The sequence below is a fragment of the Chaetodon auriga genome, chromosome 2 (assembly GCF_051107435.1).
Source record: "Chaetodon auriga isolate fChaAug3 chromosome 2, fChaAug3.hap1, whole genome shotgun sequence".
In the NCBI taxonomy this organism is placed as follows: domain Eukaryota; kingdom Metazoa; phylum Chordata; class Actinopteri; order Chaetodontiformes; family Chaetodontidae; genus Chaetodon; species Chaetodon auriga.
Genome location: NC_135075.1, coordinates 2,593,886 through 2,614,647, shown reverse-complemented (window position 1 = coordinate 2,614,647; position 20,762 = coordinate 2,593,886). Strand labels below are relative to the sequence as shown.

At 39.3% G+C, this 20,762-nt stretch overlaps 1 protein-coding gene across 3 annotated transcripts in view; it reads left to right on the top strand.

Annotated features, from left to right (window-relative positions):
• cadpsa (Ca2+-dependent activator protein for secretion a) overlaps nucleotides 1-20,762 on the top strand; it is a 196,222-nt gene that overhangs the window by 127,541 nt on the left and 47,919 nt on the right. Inside the window, exons 15-22 of one of the 3 annotated variants that reach the window (XM_076749669.1) lie at nucleotides 160-261; nucleotides 427-490; nucleotides 768-891; nucleotides 4,209-4,277; nucleotides 7,514-7,620; nucleotides 12,493-12,649; nucleotides 17,559-17,700; nucleotides 19,194-19,328. In XM_076749669.1, coding sequence (XP_076605784.1) covers nucleotides 160-261; nucleotides 427-490; nucleotides 768-891; nucleotides 4,209-4,277; nucleotides 7,514-7,620; nucleotides 12,493-12,649; nucleotides 17,559-17,700; nucleotides 19,194-19,328 — 900 coding nt within the window. The remainder of the gene's footprint in view (nucleotides 1-159; nucleotides 262-426; nucleotides 491-767; nucleotides 892-4,208; nucleotides 4,278-7,513; nucleotides 7,621-12,492; nucleotides 12,650-17,558; nucleotides 17,701-19,193; nucleotides 19,329-20,762) is intronic. The other 2 variants (XM_076749676.1, XM_076749685.1) reach the window with 2 other exon arrangements.

Sequence of the window (20,762 nt, the reverse complement as noted above, 5' to 3'; positions counted from 1 at the left end):
AATCGGTGCTTAGAGTCCTCATGTAGGGATACTTTTGAGGATGTAATCTAATCTAACGGTATTAGAATATGGTGGTGCTCTACTCAGTTCCCCAGCACTGAAACGCAGACTTCAGAGGAGCAAAACCTTTTATTGCTTGTAAATGCTGTTGTCTTTCAGGCCTGATGGCATTGGCACAGTTACCGTGGAAGAGAAAGAGCGCTTTGAGGAGATCAAGGAGAGGCTACGGGTGCTTCTGGAAAACCAGATTACACACTTCAGGTGGGAACCATTTAGATTTAGATTTATTTGTCCTTCTGCAAGGGAAATTGTTTCCACCTTCCCTACAACCTCAGAATACACAAATACATCAAACCATTATAACAACGGTGTGCTACACTCAAGCTAAGGGCTAAGGGTTCAAATGAAAGTCTCTTGCTTCCACAGGTATTGTTTTCCATTTGGACGGCCAGAGGGAGCACTGAAAGCAACTCTGTCCTTACTCGAAAGGGTAAGTCATTACTGCTGCTGAGCAGATGTATACAAGGTTACAAGGTTTTTATTTTTCAGTTCAAACAGTTGGGTTCTCTTTAGCTCTCTCTCTCTCTCTCTCTCTCTCTCTCTCTCTCTCTCTCTCTCTCTCTCTCTCTCTCTCTCTCTGTGTGTGTGTGAAGAAGACAATTTTCTCAACTTTTACCATCTCTTGTACATTTCTCATCCTTTGTCTTGTCATGACAAGGTTTGCTGTCCACGGAAAATACTGTCACTGTTGCTGCCTTTCCGTTTAGGTTCTGATGAAAGATATTGTCACTCCGGTTCCACAAGAGGAAGTCAAGGCTGTGATCCGTAAGTGTCTGGAGCAGGCAGCTCTGGTCAATTATCAACGCCTGTCAGAGTATGCCAAACTAGAAGGTAAGTTGCTGCTTCATCATTGCTCCTCAGTCAAAATATAGCATGGCTATTCTGTCTTGATATTTTCTGTTAACATAACAACTCTCAACTCATAACAACTCAGAGTTGTTGACAGTTTCCTGTCACACGAGGATTCAGATGGGAGAGATCTAAAACTCAGTGGGGCTGTGCTTGCAAAATTTGGTTATATTTGAAATCTTGTTGAACCTTGTGGGAGAGCCAGTCAAAAATGGTAACCAAGGATATTATTAAATCACATTGTCAAAGACTGATAGAAAAAATTATGTTTTTTTAACCAAGGTGTCGCCCATCTGTTGCAATGAACACTTTATGCTCATTTGGTGCTCAGATGCTTACAGCATTATTGTGCATGGCATTTTAGAAAAACTGAAATTTTTTTTGTCTAAGCTATTGGACAAACTAATATTGGCGTATTTATCGTAGTCTCTGATTTCCTGCTTTGGGACTTCTGTAAGTTAAAACTAATATAGTATACAGAAGGCTACTTGCCAAAGATGTGTGTTGGCAATGAAGATCCTTTGAATGAAGCAAATGTAGAGTAATATAGTATATTTTATTGCAACTATGAATCCCAATTCTGAATTTCAGAACAACGCCTAACTTCTACATTTTTCTTCACAGCCACAGAAAAGACCTTTCTAATCTGTTTTGTGCTTAATTCTAATAATATACTTAATTGTATGATGGTTATTTTCAGTGATAAATGCAATGTTTATTTTGCCTTATCTCCCACCTATTTTAGTAGCAAATGTACAGTAAGTAAAAATGCATTCAATTCAGTGTTTATGCTGACTTTGTCCACCATGCCTCAGCTTCTTTTTCAGCCCAGTTCTACTGCCTCTGCCTCCCACTTTGGCCTGCCTGGTAGCCGAAGTGATACTCCTTCTTTTCCCTTTCTCTGCCTTCCTCTTCCTTGTTCTCTGATGATTGCCATGCTCACTCCTGTCTTTTCCTTGTCTATTGGCTTTTGCTGCTTCTCATTAACTGCTGGTTGAAAACAGGAAGGCCAATAAACAAGACATGATGGGACTGCCCCCTGTGGCAGTTCAGTGTTTTTTCCTGTTGCATGATCCAGGTTTTCTTTAGTAGGCATCATGGATAATTTTGCAGACCTTTGAAACATTTAATCTTAAACAGTCAGAACACCTATCTGGTACTTACTTTTGGCCAGATTTTTTTTTGTTGCTGTTGGCATAAATGTGATAATTCTTCAAATTTTACTTAACCAACTGTATCTGTGACTCTAAACTTGGACAGGAACGCTGACATTTGGGAAATATGCTTATTTGTTGTCTGAACCAGAGTGAGACAAATGGACTGATGTCAATTTCATCCTTGTGTGTCCAGTACAGAGATAGGTCCTGAATGTGTTTAACCTATCTTAGCACAAAGCTCATTTGAAAGTGAAAAATACACCAGTCAATATCTCCAAAACTATCCATTTAAACATTGCATCTCCTTAATTTGCAAGCTTGTCACTAGCAGCTTGAAGGCTAACTGTTCCACAACCTAAACGTGTCACAAATATACAAGATAAAACATCTACACTATGTCACAACTTTTGTCCATTTCGCAGAGGTTTGCTAGTTGTTTTCCCCACTGCTTGCAGTCTCTGTGCTAAGCTAGACTAAACAGACCTATCTCTGTATGAGATACACAGCAAACAAGCACATTTTCCAAAATGTTGTTCACGGCCAATTTAAAACGATGTCTGTAAAGAAACCATCACCTCCCTGAAGACACTAAGGAAGATGAACCTTAGTATCTCAGTTGTGATTGTTGATTATCCCCAAAACCCCTGTCCTTCATACTGGTGTGCTTTGTAACCTTTGGGAAAAAACTGATATTTCAGATTTTACCTCTGCTTGGCGAAACGAATGGTTAATCCAAAGTAGAGAGCCCATAATATTTGAACCGCAGACACACACGCATGGATACGGTGTGCTTGGACCCTGGTGCCTATCTCTATCTCTATCTTATAGTAATAAGCGCGACAACATCTTCCTCACTCTGTCAACTGGCAAATCTTAGCTATCTGTGCCCACTCAGCTAAAAACATCCTGGAAACTGGAAACTTGTTAAGTTAAAATCATGGACTTGAGTCCAGCAGCATCAACCAACGCAGTTATGAGATATGAGGATTTGATGCAGTTAGAGGACATATTTGTGAGGAAGGCTCCCAAGGTGCTTTGTGTAGCATTTTAATTAATTAATTGCTGTTAATTAATTACTGTAGAATTGTCAATTGAATTTGATTAAATCAGTATTATCATAGTAAACAAAGAAGATTATCTAATAACTTTTGTCAGTTTTCACACTACATGGCATTGTATGTAGTGCTGGGCTATCTATCTATCTATCTATCTATCTAGATAGATAGATAGATAGATAGATAGATATAGATATTTCAACTATTCAGCTATAAGAACTGTAAACCCATCCATGCAAATGTTAAAAAATAATTTAACAGATAAAAAAAAGTATGAGCAGAATTAGTATGGTAGGGATGGTAGAATTTTTTGTTTCAAAACAGAATCCTTTTTTCACATCACAAAGCACAACCATGTTGTGACAAATAAAAGTGAAACACAGCATTTAAAATAGTTTATTTGGGTCATTTTTATAATTGAATTATATAAGGAAATGAGTAGCAGAAAGATGACAACAGTAAAGTTGTTTGGCGGTAACCAATTGTAATTGATGTATTCATCGTATACCAGTTGTGCTGTAGATAATGAAAAAATAAAATGCGATAGTTACCATTTACACCACACAACTTTTATACTACATTTGCACAAATAAAATGCAGAATGCAAATTGAGCTCCTGTATTTGATTTAGTATAGATGTTTTTTTAAAAGTTTATTTTATTATGGAAAAAATAAATTAACAGAAGACAATGCGGTTATCCCCCTGCAACATAGCTTAAGTTTCTGACAGTGTCATATCACGGGAGGAGTGAGAAGCCTGCAGAAAAGTAATATCCTCTTGTGTCATCCGCTGGTGTGACATTGAGCATACTCTACAATCATTTTGTAATTATACCACATGATTCTCACTAATGTGCTAATAATATGCTGAAATTTCAAAATGATACATATTGCACCTTTGATACAACATTTTAAACTTGAATTCACTGAATACTTAATACAGTAAAATGCTTCTACAGCGTTCAATTGTAAGATACAGGTATGGGCCTCAAAAACCTCGAACTGGTCAAATCCTAGTGACCTCTGTGCTCGTCCTCTCTGACCCTGGCCTCTTGCATGCCTCGGTATCCTCCCTCTTTCTCTATAGGGAAAAAGAGAGAGATGTATGAGCATCCTGTCTTCTGCTTGGCGTCTCAAGTGATGGATTTAACCATTCGTGAGTACCTTCCTCATTCCCCAGCATCACCCCCACCTCTGCACCTTTTTATTTTTCTGTTATGACCAGTATGCACATCAGCCACAACAAGAGACACATTTTTGTCATCCCTGATGTCTTTTGTTTAGTGTCTATCTGTTGCTTTAGTCTTGATATGTTTCAAGCTCTATTTGTCTCTTAGCCACTTCAAACACATTTTAATCTCTCCGTGAGCTTGATTTTAGTACTGCTCAAACCACCTGTTCTTTGTCTGCGATTTGAATGCATTTTTACTTTGCTTGTGTGTAAATCCTCTTAAGTGTTTAAGATCATGGTACGTCTGAACAGGACACCTACATCCTACAGTTATTAAGACATCTTATTCAGTTCTCAATCCTTGGAGTGAAACATCTTTGGATACAGGTTAGATAAGCTGTCAAAGGAAAGCCATTCTACATTCCTATTGTGAACATGCTTCTGTCTTTGAATGAGCCCACCACTAAATGCTGATACTCATGGCATATATTACAATAATCTTAACAGACTTTAATGTTTCTGTCACATTTTCCTGTGCAAGATTTTAGGTCGGTTTGAGAAAACGGTTTGTGTTCTGTGTCTTTTTTTCTTGCTTCTTCTGAAGTCTTCTATATCACAAAATGCACTTAAAGAAGAAGCCTTTGGCTCAGAGACTGCATATACAGTATATGTCCAATGCATTGCTATTGACTAGTCAATCTAATCCTCAACTCTTTTTCTGACTCCTGTCTTCCATTACCTCCTCCCTCCTCTCTCTCCCCTTCTTCCTGACATTTTCCTACCTCTGACTGCCACACCTCCATCCTTTCAACCTGTTCTTTTTTTTAAAATGTAACTGTTGGGAGAAAAATGTCAGAAAAAACTGAAGGATCCAGGTGACGTTGGACCATATGTCTAACCCTGCTGTTAGCTCATTCCTGACCAGATAACACCCAGTCTACTTTAAACCATACCATCAACAAACTTCACAAAACATGTTTCAGGAATTTTTTGTGCCAGGAATGTTTTGACGGCACTGAATGCATTATAACCCCGATTAAGTTAAAGAAGACCAACAAACCTCCAACATGTTAGAAATATCTGTATTGATCATAAAATGTCAAATATCCCATTGAAAGATTTAGAGAATCATCAAAACCTGGGCTATTAATATTTTGAAGTTGTTAACTTGCTTAGACCTGATAATGCTGGGGTCCATTATAAAATGATTAAAACGATTAAAGAATATAAAAATATATAACTCCATTGAAAAGAATGGTCCTTCATTTCTAAAACTACACTTCCAAACTCTGACATAATAGCTCTGACTGGACAGACATCACTAGATCCCAACAATTCCCCCTTTGAACCAGTAAAGAAGTCTCATTCTGTGGGAGCTCTCAGCCATGTTAGTGTGACTTAAGGTCCACCAGACACCCATTGCCATGCTTTGTTGTCCACAACATCACTGAGCCACAGGAGCTCTGACAGTAGGTGGACTGAACACAGTCATGACTCTGTCATGGTCAATTCCACCCATGTAAAGCACTATGTGTGTGAGTATATGTTCTTATCCAGCAGGATGATGGTACAGACATCAGAGTGAGACATCATGAATCGATCATAACACACACATTTTCAGGTGTTTGTACTGTTGCTTTATTCCAACATTTTAAAATTTTTTGTCACTTGACCCATTGAACTGCTCCAACTGTGCAACATGATGACAATTACCCAAGAGTTATGCGATATAGTAGTAAGGTGCATGGGGTTTGGGCTTTACAAGTACCCACATTAATTTCACATTTATTAATTTACCATTCATTAATACAATGGTAAAAGATGACAAAAGGGGAGAAAAACAGACAAGATGATAATAACACAGATATACAAGGTAAAAGAAAAAAAAAAAAAAGACAGCATTTCATCAGTACAGAAGACCTTGGACCGAGAATGTCATCAAGGGTAAAAAAAAAAAATAATGGTTCAGATGTTTAGGGAAGACTTGGTTTGGCTTGGTTTGTGGAAAGGCATAGCTGGGCCTAAAGCTGCTTGCATGGCAAATGCACACTGTGAAGCAAAGGCCATGCTGTTTTTTTTTTTTTTTTGGGCATTCTGGCACTGACTGGAGGCGGATTCATTGTTGACAAAAAAGAAAGAAAAGCTATTTTTGTTCATCTCTGAATTCCCAGTGTAATTTAATTGTACTCTCCAATCCTACCAGGACTCAAGTAAAGTCTGTTCCATCTTTAATGGCTACTACTATTTTGTAGGATGGGTAACGCTTTATATAGTGGGCTTCATTATATGTTATACTGTAGCCTAATGCAGTAGCCTCAGCAGTCTTTGCTGTAGAGAATAATATAATGATAATAAACTTTATTTATATAGCATTTTTTAAATGTTTAATGTTTGAAAATGCATTTCTCTTACTTATGTAAAATGTCTCAAAGTGCTGAGTACAAGATGACTCCTGATACTATCACCTGTAACCAATGAACCTGTTTACCTGTAGAATGTTCCAAACAGGTGTTTTTTGGAGCATTCCACAACTTCCTCAGCCTTTTGTTGCTCCTGTCCCAACTTATTTGAAACATGTTGCTGTTCTCAAATTCGGAATAAGCATATATTGACAAAAATCAATCAAGCTGATGATGTAAAACATAAAGGTGATGCCGTCAGGTTTCTGTCAACCAATCAGATCACATTATCTTGCTGTGGTATAAATACAGTCGTCTCACTCAACATACTAAAGGGCATTGTATGGAAGTCAGAATTACATGCGGTGCAGTCTGAACTGTGTACAGTATTTACTCTTAATACAAGCAGAGAGAGATGCAACTTCACTTCATCAGATACTATGGAGATAAACACAACATAAGCACCACATTACTGCATGATGAGTGTTTAATGTACATGCTGTCTACATCTCTCATCACGTCCATGTTTTCTTCATTCACTACATACCACAGGCTTCCAGGCACCCAACAGTGCTTTCAGCATAACTAGGGATGGGTGAAACGTTTGCTTATTGTTGCACATGAACTGCTCTTGTAGAAAGTAGGTACTGTATAAAAAAAGATAAACTTTTATAGTTCAGTCCAGGCATGTTCTTTTACTTCTTTATTTCTACTCTTTACCTTTGTTTGCAAGAAAACAGTAGCAACAATAGCCTTTGTTTAGAATAAGTATTGATCAGACTCAGAGGATGCCTACACTGACCCTTGACCTTTGTGCTGCAGAGAATGTAGGGCGGTTAGTCACCCCTGCCAAAAAACTGGAGGACACCATTCGCCTGGCCGAGCTGGTGATTGAGGTGCTTCAGCAGAATGAGGAACACCATGCTGAGGTCAGTGTGCCAGTATACATGCCTGCATCTGTGCTCACTCACAGACAGACACACGCGAATAGTTTCATGACAGTATGGGCTGGTGGCTGGCTAAATGAGCAGTGACTATATGTACAGGAATTGTATGTGCAAAGAACAAGAACAAGACTGAAAAAGTGAAGCTAAATGAAACCAATAAGCTGCATGGGTTGCCCCACCACCCACCATCAGCTTCCACACAATGGTATCATGTTTTCTCCATCCATCATCTTAAAATGAAGGGAATGTCTCTCATCAGCAATTTAGTTTTCTGTTTCTTAAGTGACATTTTAAAGCAATTTAACGTCCATCTGTGTACAAATACCAATGAACCCTAACATGAAATTTGTTTCCTTTCTTGAAAGTGGCAGGGTGTTTTACATTGCTGAACAGGACAGCATTCAAATTGTGTGCAGATAGGAAGCACTGTTTGCAAGCAGTGAAAAATCAAAAATTAGTAGGTAAGCAAAAGTGCTTACTATAGCATTTCAAGCCTTGTCTAATATTCCCATAAGATTTATTGACTTTATGAGGGTCTTAATGCTTGATATTTTTCTGTGCAAGTCAGAACATCAATTACAAATCAAAATTATGTTTGATTGATGTTTGATTATTATTGTAAAATATTTCTACAGTAGTTTCTAAGACAGTCACTGAAATGTTGTTTTAATTCATGATATCCTTATTTAGCTTGCATCTCAAGTACTTTTGTTGCCTAAAGGTAACCAAGTAGCTTAGGTGCCTATACTGTAACTGTTTCACAACATTTATTTACAGGTCCACCTTCATTCACCCACAAAATGACTGTTGTGCACGCAGCAAAGAGCTTTAAATGTTTCTGGACATAGAACAGCACTAACACTGGCCTGTACAAGATATGTTGGCTAGTGTAGTAATCAGATGATAATAACATCATATTGATGGTTAGTTGAAAGGATGGCTAATTAGCTAGCCTAAAGTATTACCGTTGATGGCAATAAACACTTAGAAATAGGTCATGTAAACTTTAAAGCACTGAAATAATCATGCTAATGCATTACAATCCTCCACTATGGCAACAGAGTGCATTACTTTACCTGCAAACCCTCTGTCGGCCTTGGCTTTAATGGCACTCAAACCATATGGTTAACACATCAGTGTAGTGACAGCATCATGCTGCACTTTTGCTACATCTTTATTTGGTTGGAATCCTGTGTAGATATGCCAAATTCCGTTTAGTGTGGAGTATTCTGTTAGCCATAGGGAGTGTTTTCAGCTGTTGTTTCCCAATTTGTTAAATCAGATTTATCAGTCACAGAGTTTGGTTTATGTTTGGGATATTGATTGACTTCAGAAATCCCATTAGTAGACTTTCCATTGAATATGTTTACCTCGTCTCCAGTACAGTTTTTAAAAGCATCACAATAGCTACAGGGAATCTCAAGATTAGTTTCAAAGATAAATTGAGCAAGTTATTTTGTATTCCTCCTCACTGGAGGGCTCAAAGTTTCATGTTCATTCAGATTCCAAACGGTAAATACTAAGTCCCTCACCAGTGACCACATGCTACTTTGAATCATCATACTGTGTCTTACCTGCACAATGGGTGATACCTGACACAAAGTACACACTGCAAAGTGTAGGAAAGTTTGTAGTAGCATTGGAGACTTATCAATCAGCTCTATTCTTATATCACAGCAGAGTAACGTCTCTGTTGTGGCAAACAGTGAACTGAAAAGAAAAGAAAAAAATCATAAAGGCTAAGGACAAAGAGAAAGAAAACATGAATGAATCAAATTTAAAGTTTTGTTTTGATTGAAAGATTCCATATTCTACCCAGTCTTTCTGCCTTTTCACCTGTGAATGCTGTGCTGTTTACGTTACTGTAAATCACATTATTTTTGTCATGTCATTATTTAACCAAATCAAAATTGACTTATTCCCTCTCTGCTCTTATTTCAATGATTTATTTGGTTTGCGGGGAAATGTTTGAACAGGGAAAAGAGGTATGTGATTGTCTTAGTGCCGTATGCCCTGTCTCCTACCCTACCCTTACTCTAAGTCCTGTGCATGCTCTTAATGATACGGCTATTGTTGTAGAGGATCTTTAATGTTTCCCTGCTCAACAATGACCCAGAACCCCATTCAGCTTGTGGTCACTGCTAATCAAGTGCTTGTGGCAGTGCTTGGTAGCTTCTAAACTAGCAACAGTTTTGCCTTTGGTGATGAAGAATAGAAACAAGCACTCAGGCAATGTGTTTTACTTACGAACTCATTGACCTACACTCGGAGGAAACAAAGTGCAGAGTTGTGAGTTTTAATGCTGAATGTCTAACTTTTTGTCTCAAAGAATACAACTCTGTACCTTGTTTTCTAGGAGTCTACCCCAAATCATCCTTGAAAATGCTAACCCGTTTCCTGTGTTTAGCCATGTGTCATTTATTCTACCAAGTCCAGTAAGTAAGCCTGGGGAAGGTGTTGTTTCACCTTTCCTTCCCTTAAAGGAATCCATTCCTCTCCATTGGATTCTTCAGCACACACAATGGAGGAAATGTGAGGCATGCTTTGTGTGTTGTAGATAACATCAACCCCCTTGCATTTCAGTGAAATGCACTATGCTGCTGCTCGAATTATGTGGGCACACTGGTAAACCTGCCTAACCAGCGTTGGACTCCAGCTCTGTCAAATTGTATCAGTTCCACTTTTGTTTTGATCAACTTACAATAAAAACACATTCAGGAAGCAAGGTTATTACAATTCAGTGCAATTCATTTTCACTTATGTGGCTCTAATGCTGGTTATAACACATCCTATATACTAGCTCCATTTTGTGACTCTCATGTAGTCACCAATTTTAACTTAAAGACTTTCATGCGGATTACTGCATTCAACTTATAGAAATGACCTGCAGTTTTAGAAAAAACAAGGGGTAAAATTGCAGCAGGTTTGACATGTTCATAATCTTCTCTGACTCCTTTGTCCTACTACTATAAAAAATGGTCCTCTTGCTGTATAGAATTCAATTCAAATTCAGGGAGTTTCATATGCTGCATCTCCAAACAAAATGGTGACACGAAAGTGATAGCTGCCATGTTCAAACAAATAAAATAATGACGTTGTATAAAGTCTTGGCTCTGGGTAATTTTTTAAACATATGGAGGACCTAATGGTTCAGATTATTATAATTCAAAGAATACAGTATTTTCTTGCAAAAGTCCAAATTTACATGATAGTCACATGAAACCAGGCAGGTAGTTAAATCATGGTGTCTCTGCTGCGTCTTTTTTGAGTTTCCTTGTTTCTAATAACCAATAAAGTCTGTCACTGTTTAATGACTTGACAAGATTGAGGGTGAGGCAACAAGATGAGTTTCATTTTTTCTCAACCCACTTTATGCACATCTTAGTTAGTCTGAGGCATCACTACAGGTAGATGCCGCTCGCAACAGCAAAAGGAAGATTAAAGAGTCTTGACTCATTTACAAAGACCTAGTGGCTGTGAAAACATATAAAGACATTATGATTTTGGATCAAGCTGGTGAAACTCCCTATCCTTTCATCGCCTTGATTAAGACTGAGATTGAGTTAACCCAATACTTTTCTTTCTCTTTGTTTTTGTACCAAAATATTGCTATCACTGCTAGAGCAGTGTCCACTGAAGTTTTTCCTTTGGTACATATCTTCTGTTCAGTGCCTTTAGTTTGGCAGTTGTTAACATAATTTTTGGCACACTTTTACAGCTGCACAGTCTGCCAGGTTCATGGAGTGTGATAAGCAGCTATCATTTCTGGTTGCCATCTCTATTTGGGTTAATAAGTGGAGGTGCAGCTTAGGAAACAAGCTCAAATTCAAGCTTTTGAGAATTCATTTGTACTGACAGGAGCGTGTTGAAAGAAGAGTTCTTTCTAGACATGTTTTTGAAAAACCTACTACCTGATGTTTTTTTTTTTTTTTTTTTAAGTTTTACTTCTATTCAATTTTGAATTATTTTTGTGACTTAAATATACTTTAAACACTATTGCAAAAGTCTTAAATGTAACAATGATGATTACATGAGTGGCACTGATTGGATGTACCTTCTTGCCAACTATCCCACACCAACTATCCAATGCTACGAGCTCCCATGGCAAGTGCATGCCCCCCCACCTCCAACCACCCCCCCAAACACCCCCCATCCCCCCAACCCCACTGCCACATAAGCCCATGGGTACATTCACATTACAGTGTTGACAGCTTGATGTGAATGAACAAACACCATGGATCCTCAGGGGTCCCTTTCAAGAGGACCAGCAAGAGGGGTGCATGGAGGAAAGCAAGTGTTTTTGATGTGCATGAGAGCAGCCTGGTCTCTAACAGTCATTCTACTGCGTCTGTTTTATGCGAAGATATGTGTGCAGTGCAGCTCGCTAGCTCCTTTCTTCTGATTGACTTGGTTAAGGAGCTTTGGGTGAGTGTTTAAGTACTTCCCTGCCATGTCTGTCAAGGAGCTGCTGCTGTTTCTACTGTGGGCCAACAGAGGAGCGTGTGATTTTCCGTGTCCAAGTACTGTTTTTTCTGCTGTGAGCTGTGAAGAATCCTTCCCCGGAGATTACGCAGTGAAGTCGTTGAGGCAACAACTTGATTTCATATGGTGAAAAGTGAGAGAGATAGTCAAGAGTCTTTGCAAAAGATCAGTGGAGTTTCATTACGTCTTCAGCCTTTACAATAAATGGGATTCAGACTGTTAACTATCAATGTAAGACGTGCTCACTGGGGAGTACTCATAAGTACTCTCTTTTTCTAATGTGTCTCCTTTCTTTCACTCTCAACCTCTTGATTTTTTTCCACTCCCTGTATTCTTTCCTCCCTCTTTGTCTCTCCTATCCTCCATCTGAAGGCCTTTGCGTGGTGGTCAGACCTTATGGTGGAGCATGCTGAGACCTTCCTGTGTCTCTACTCAGCTGACATGGACACAGCTCTTGAAGTTCAGCCGCCCGACAGCTGGGACAGTTTCCCACTCTTCCAGCTGCTCAATGACTTCCTGAGAATGGACTGTGAGTAAAGAGCTTTTAAAAACATTCAGGAGTCAGCACGCGGACGGCAGAAGTTGAACGTGCCTTGTAGTTCTCCTTTGTGGGTGGGGAGAGTGGGCAGGGATTAACGATAAAGAAAATAATGTACTATTTTATGTTATTTTCTTTGTTGCTGATAGCTCAGACTCTGACTAACTTCAAAATGTACCAGGGCAGTGTCGCTTCTCTTCTCTTCTCTTCTCTTCTCTTCTCTTCTCTTCTCTTCTCTTCTCTTCTCTTCTCTTTTGTTTTTATCACAGTTTATGCTACCTAGTACAAATTTGCAGCGTTGGCATCCAGTGGCGTCTTTTTGTTGACTTTGCAAACTGTGCACATAATTATCATGTCTTTTTCCATTTAAAATGTTTTGTTTCCTTGTTTATCCATCACAGCTCTTTATGTTTAAGGTTTTTGTGACTCTTAAAGTTTCTGTTGAAGGTTTATTCGTCTTTTCCACCAAAGTTTAAAAACCAAAACATCATCATGTGATGTGTTTCCCTAACTCAATTTTGGAAAGTTGGATGTTTCTTAATGACATGCATATGATAATAATGAAAGTTTACAGCTGCTGTTGTCTGTCTGTGCACTCCAGTCTTCCCAAATCATCTCTCAAATGTCTCAGAAACCATTCCTATTAATGTGAGATGTCTAGGTTTGGCCTGGAGCATTACACACATACTGAACTCTGTGTGTGTGTGTGTATATATATATGTGTGTGTGTGTGTGTGTGTGTGTGTGTGTGTGTGTGTGTATGTGAACAGGGCCAAGAATGTTTGACTGAAGATAATAGTCAGGTCTTGATGCTGGTTGCTGCCGGCCAACAATCCCTCTAATGAACTGCATGTACTTGCCTGCAGGAACACTGTGGAGCTGTCCATGGTCCTGTAAAGGAAACACTTCACTGCTCACAATGCAGGCTCAGTCTGCAGGGCACTAATGGTCCTGGAGGAATGCTTCCCCCTTTCAGTTTGTCAGTTGGGAGTCAAGGAGAAGGCAGAGCATGGTCCACTCATTCAGCTGAACAGCAATGGCTGCTAATAGCTTGTTATGCTCATTTGTTAGTGTCATCAAATTGACCACTTTCTCATTTGCTACATAGGGTGAAAATGGCAATTGAAATGCATACCAATGTAAGGAGCTACACCAGCCAGCAGTTAGCAGAGGAAAGGAAATTGTACAATGGTGGCAATAATGCAATGACTACAATGCCTAATATTTGAAAAAAATAAATAAATAAATAAAAAATACAAGTTTAGTTTGTTCATTCAGCTGAAATCTTTCAGATATGGGCTCTTTCAGAAGAACAATGACTAAAATCTCATATTTGCTATTTTTATTCTATAAGTTCCTGAAACAGCTGGGCACTGTAGTTTTTAGCAACTTTTACTCAAAAAGGAGGAAATGGTATAAATATTTGTTGGGAACTACTTGTATTTGTAACCATTGTATAATTACACAGCTTTACAAAGTGTCCCTGAACCCATGCAGTAATATCCTTTATACAGTCATGTGTTTCACAAAGTGGTGAACCTTGGTAAACAAATTAAAGCAGCAGAGGTCGAGATATGACTTTTAGTCCAGTATAATATTGATCAATCTTCAAAACTACTGCATCCTATACTTCCTATAATGCACCATTGGCGTGATTTTATTAACTCTGGTGTCTTTTAAACAACATTCCTTTTTGTAATGCATTCTTACTGTTATACATCTGTAGTCTCCTCATCAGGGGCGGACTGGGACAAAAAATCGGCCCTGGCATTTTGGACCAGACTGGCCCACCTCATTCGATAACACACACCTTTTCGTTTTTTTCAGTCTCTTGAATGTGTATACCAACTGTGCAACTCTTTAAAACCACGTACCTTAAGCCATGCAATGAGTGAACGGGAATCAGTGAGAGCGGACACATTAAATACTTCCAAAAAAGTGTAATTTATTAACACTACAAAAAAGTATACTCCATCACAGTAATGGATCTTTAAGCAGAACTCATCCTATTGGGTGTACCTATGTGTTTCAGGGAGGAAGAAAAGAGAAAGAGAAAGAATAGAGATGAGAAATGATGGATCAGATGCTAACTCTTCCAAGAGTAGTACTCAATAAATTGTAAACTCACCCAGTCCAAAAGGATGAATGTAGCTGAAGTCCTGCATGAACTTTGAACTCTGTGTGTGTATGTTTGAGAGAGAAAGAGAGAGAGAAATTTAATTATTGGTCAATCTTCAAGATAAAAATAGCAGTGTAGAAACGGAAAACTTAAGAGGGATGATGACACTTGAATGAGGGCGAGGGCTACATACACAATGTCTTATAAATACCTGCGTATACAGGTATTACAAACTAAATAGAATACAAACTAACCTGGCCATAGAACATTAACCAAAAATATGTTATTGATATTTTATCATTATCAGATTTACCAAGGGGTTGGCTTGCTTTACTCATTACAAGTGTTCTGAGAGCAGTCCAGCTTACTGCAGGTTTTACTGCATGTCCCTGTTCAATGTCGCCACCACCACCATTGTCATCAGCCATGGGAGCTGATGAAGGCCCTGCCGTGGCAAACATATCAGAAATTTTTGCGCATTTGGCAGCGTTGGCTTGAAGAGTCAGCTTCTTCTTGTCTCGCAGTTTCTCTGCACCTTCTTTTCGTTTTCTCTCCATTTTCGAAGATCCTAACAAATTATGTTACCGACGCAAAAGAGGGGAAGTGTTTCATGTTATGATTGGGCAAGATGGGCCCTGTCACATATCAGTGAAGAAAATAGCCTATGGGCCGCAGACCAGCGTGTGTCGAGGGCCGGTCAGTGGTTAAGAACAAACCCTTGCGCTGACTTTTTCTTGCCAAATGCATTACGCCTGCAGGACCAAAGCAAAAGGGGTTGGTGTTTAACAATGTGATTGGGCCAGTCCAAATGTCAATCAGGGAGCCGGTCAGATCAATATTTAAAATAAAATTAAAAAAAAAGTGGCTGACCATCGGCCCAAATAGCACGTCAGCCCATCGGGAAAATGCCCGCTGTGCCAGATGGTCAGTCCGTCCCTGCTCATCATGACATCATATTACTTGACAAAGCTCCTCCAGAGTCACAGAAGACATTACACAACTGTTTTCACAGGCTGAGTTGTAGTCCTTATGACTAGTAAACTGACCTTATGTGTAAGATTGGGATTTGTGCCTAAATGCAAGGATGCTGTATAAATACAAACATCGGAGCTCATCAGACCAGTGTGCCGACTTTCCTTTTTGAAATGACTATCCTCAAACAAAGCATCAGCCCACAGTGTTATGTAGCACAGCAATGTCAGTGGCTCTTGCAGGAGTACATTACATGTAACAAACCATCTTCAATACCAACATAAGACTCAGCAGAGCCCCCGCTGCTCACACAGTGTAACAAGCACCAGCACTTTACCAAAGCATATCATCATGGGGACATCTTTTCCACAGAAGGTCATCTGCTCTGTTGCCCCACAGCGGTGCACTTATGTAGCAGTAAATAGCCTTAGCACTAGACAGGCGCCAAAGTTGGACTGCGATTCGAGGAGTTAATGAGGTCTAAAGCAGTGGTAGCTGGGCCAAGGCGAGCCCTGCGAACACACTCCTGGACACAACACATCCAAGTGGACAGCAGCCGCTCAAGTGGCTAATTGGGAGAGTGGCAATCAGGGAACACAACAAACATTGCACCTACTGTGTATCATCGACCTTGACTCCAATGCCAACACACACAAACACAAACACACACATGCTCAGAGGGGGAGAGAAAAACAAAGAGAGAGAGAGGGAGAGGAAAAGCAGACACGCTGCATGGAGCCGTGAGGCATCACATTAGCACACACTGGCCTCCATTTTATCTCCTGTGGTCTTTGTCAGTGTTGCCTTTTTACCAGTTGGGAGCCGGGGGAGACTGGGGGAAATGTGTTTGATGGATTGGATTTAGAAATACCCCGAGACTCCGACCTTTTGTTTAGATTGAAAGATTGAAAACAGGATTTGCTGTGTCATACCTGTTAATGAAGAGCCACTGTTAGCCACAAACATCGACATCCCTGTCATTGTTCATTATCACCGTCTAGGACAGGGCTTTTCTGTTATTTGTCTCACTGCCCATCAGATTTATTTTGCGACTCAGCATGCATATAAACACATACGAGCGTGAAAATACCCTTCCAGTCACAGTTACACATATAAACATGAGTGAAACATGAGCTGTTATGCTGTCTCTGCTTACTTTTAAAGTGATTCAAGAAAAAACATGTTTGTTCAGTGAGAAACTTCGCTAAAACACCTCCTGTGTAGACTGACCTTTAACCTCCCTGTTTTTCACACATCAACATGTGTCCACAATGCTGAATGAAAAACCTAAAGGTACCCTGTGGAGTTTCAGAGCTCTAGTAGCTCTACAGAGATGTTTTCAGCTGTTGTGAGTGGGTCCTGGTTTTATTTATCCTGTGCAAGAGTACGCACATGCATGTTTGACACAAGTGATGTGATAAACATTCCTGTCACTGTACCACTAATGGTCAGGTGGACATAACATGCCAGCAATGCACCAGAAAAGACAAGGAGGAACACTACCAGGTAGTAAAAATGGATACAATTAACATTGGATTTAATACCAAAAAAGAAAAGCTTTCTAAATGTTTTATGAGGAAAGGAAGGAACACTGAACACTGAATGTAAACATATGATTGTTTTCAAGGAAACTCCACAGTGCAGCCTGAACTCACACTGAAAACTTTCGAACAGATCAAGTTATTTCGTGCACATTCTCACAGTGCTCATATCAGAAAACTGGCATGATACCACACGAATCCAGCACTGCCCTCTGTGTGCTGGGGTCACCTCCATGTCTTATTTCTTCCTTCTCATCCCCTCCCTCAGATAACCTGTGCAATGGGAAGTTCCATAAACACCTGCAGGATCTGTATGCCCCCCTGGTGGTGCGATATGTAGACCTGATGGAGTCCTCCATTGCCCAGTCCATTCACAGAGGCTTTGAAAGGGAATCCTGGGAACCTGTCAAGTAAGGATGCCTTAATTTACTTATCTTCTTCATCTGCTTTCGGGATGTGTTTTTGTAGGATGAAACCTTACATTGAAGATCTGTGCACAGATTTAGCTTTGGTTTTCACTCCTTATTGACTGCTTTATTAAGTACACCTGCACTGAACTGGGTACAACCCTTTTTTGCTTCTAAAGCTGCTTATATTTGTAGAAACAGATGAAAAAAAGTGGTGGAAATGGTAAATGGATTGCATTTACATAATGCTTTTCAAGTCTTTGACCACTTGAAGTGCTTTACAACATGTGCCACATTCATCCGTTCACACACACACACTAATGACACAACATTGGGAGCAATTTGGGGTTCAGTATCTTGCCCAAGTTACTGCAGACTGGAGGAGCGAGGGATTGAACCACCAACCTTCTGATTGGTTCGGGGACCCGCTCTCACTTCTGAGCCCGTGTTATGTATATACACAAAGTCATAACATTTATTGGAATTAGCATTTAACTCATTTTACAAAATCGTCACCTATTTAGGAAAAAAGTATTAGAATTGTTTCTAATACATTACATAAATAAACAAATCATGGAAAATTGCACCATGTTACTGCATGCCAAAACCCCATATCTCCTCTCCATGCCATGTTGAATTTAGAAACTCAACACAGGTAACAGTTGATTTGGAATTGGACACAAAATCAGAGGATTTTTCTCACATCATGAAATGTGAAACTTGCATTTCTAAAACTAACTGTATGTGAGTTTTTCTCGTTGGCTTTGAAAGGATTGTATATGCATAGTACAAGAGAAGTTAGCAGAACAGATGCAAGTCAGTGATCCTGTTTAGAAGTCTTCATCAGTCTTTTTGTTGTTCTGTATTTGCATTGTACCTTTATTCATTTCCACAACAGCTGAACATGCTACAGTTGTTTGCTACGTGTTCAGGTCCCCTGAGACAATATGCCAATTTCAACATTGCTGTCATGTTTTTGTACTTCCAGACCCATAATAGACACTAGCTGTACTGTATGACATCCTGTACCTTCTGTCTACTAATGTTTACAGTGGATAGTTTGGCAATACATCCAGAAAAGACAATTGACAATTAAAAAAAAAAAAAAAGATAAAAGCACACAACCATGATTAATACATCATATTTCTCTACATTACATTTTTCAGATATCCCTCTAATATGTGTTTGACAGAGCAGATATGCTTAATTTATTCTGTAGCGATACTGAGTTCTGGATTCTGAATCGATAAAATGCTACAGAACAGCATATATTGCTTTATGCCACTGGGACGTCATACACCATTTCAAAATCGCAGTGAGCTAGAATAAAGTTTGAATGTGAGAATGTTAATGGAGGTATAACAATATCAAAGAGTGTATCTCTAGCTGAAGTATGATGTTAACTCATGTTCAGTTTGTTGCTTTTTATAACTCGTTTGCATCAGCTTTGACATAGAATCTCTTTTTGTCTTCTGTTATTGTGTTTCTGTCCACAGGAGTCTAACAAGCCCTCTGCCCAATGTTAACCTCCAAATGCCTAAAGTACCAAATCTAACAGTGCCAAGTGTTAACCTCCCTCAAATGCCCAGCTTTTCTCCACCCAACTGGATGACAGCTAATTATGATTCAGAGTGTGTATCTGCCTTGTACAGCTTGAGATATACACACATGTCCTTGGCATGAACGTGGTGTCTAAGTCAATATGACCCCAAAGCAGCAGAATTAGCTTTTTATATCCAAAACTATTTGCTTTTATTCAAGGACTAATATACAGTACTTCCATTGGACAGTGGGCTAAATTGTCCATTGTGTGTGGCAGAGGAGTCAAAATTGTTAGACTTTATGCCTGGTAAATTTGTTAGCACCCAAAGATGCAGACCAAAGAAAGATGTAAGAAAAGATACAATTTATTTTAAACACAAGGAGTGTCACGAAAAGCGCACTCATGAGGAGTGGGAGAGAACAAACTAAAGGCACACTCAAAAGGAGTGGTAGAAAAAACTAAAGGAGCTCCGAAGCGGGTTTGAGGCAAGGCATGAGCTGAAGCGGCAGGTAGACACTGAAACACAGGAGCACACTATTAGTGGCAGAGCAAAAGTAGTTAACATTAAACTCTCTAGGAGAGGAGACAATGAAGCGCAGTACTCACAAAGAGATGAGCAACGACACCACCAGGGATTCAGGACAATCTGGCCACAGGTAGCAGAGAGTTCTCTGTTTTATTTCTGTGCCTAATCAGATCATGCACGTCAGGTGAACACCTGAGGAGGCGGGGCTGACTGAGTGTAGGTAACCACCCAGCTAAACAGACAGAGGGAGAACAGACAGGCAACAATAACAAGAAGGAAACACTCTGGAAAGCAAAAACACATCTGTAGGATCGTAACATCAATAAGGCTATTTGACAAAGAACACAAGGCTTTTATAATGTGTCTTACTTATATTTGTAGCTATTTATGCAAATCAACAGGATGTGTCTGCTCTAAATTAGTCAAATTAGTTACTTACACACATGATAAGAGTATAGAAACTGCTGCAGCTCTCTTCAGGTGAGAACATTTATTAGTTTGTTGGTTAGGTGAGACTGTAAGTAAACTTTATATAGCACTTTCTAAAACCATCCTTACAGTACTATTTCACAGTAAAACAAAATAAAGAGGCATAACTAGAGAATATACATGTTATAAATGTACAAAGACCACGAACAAGAAGACTGTTTTAAGTTGAGAAGTCAAAGTGCCCGGAGTAATTTTAGCCTTTTTGGTTCACTGGTATAAACAGTTTGTTGTATTTTAGAAATTACTTCTTGGATGTAGTGTGTAATAGTCTTTGATATCAGTGAGGGTTTTCTATTAATATGTATATGATCTTCAGTCTTATGTGAGTGCTATCGTTAAAAGCACTCTATCTCAATAAACACTTCATCTATAGCACTTTGAAAACTTACGCAGAGCATTGTCTGCACCATCAGCAGGGCTCAAAGGTGTAATGTTCCTTTATACGCTGCAGCATCCTGCAGAGTGTGACACTGTCACTGCAGCACATCCATCCCTATTCCCTTATCT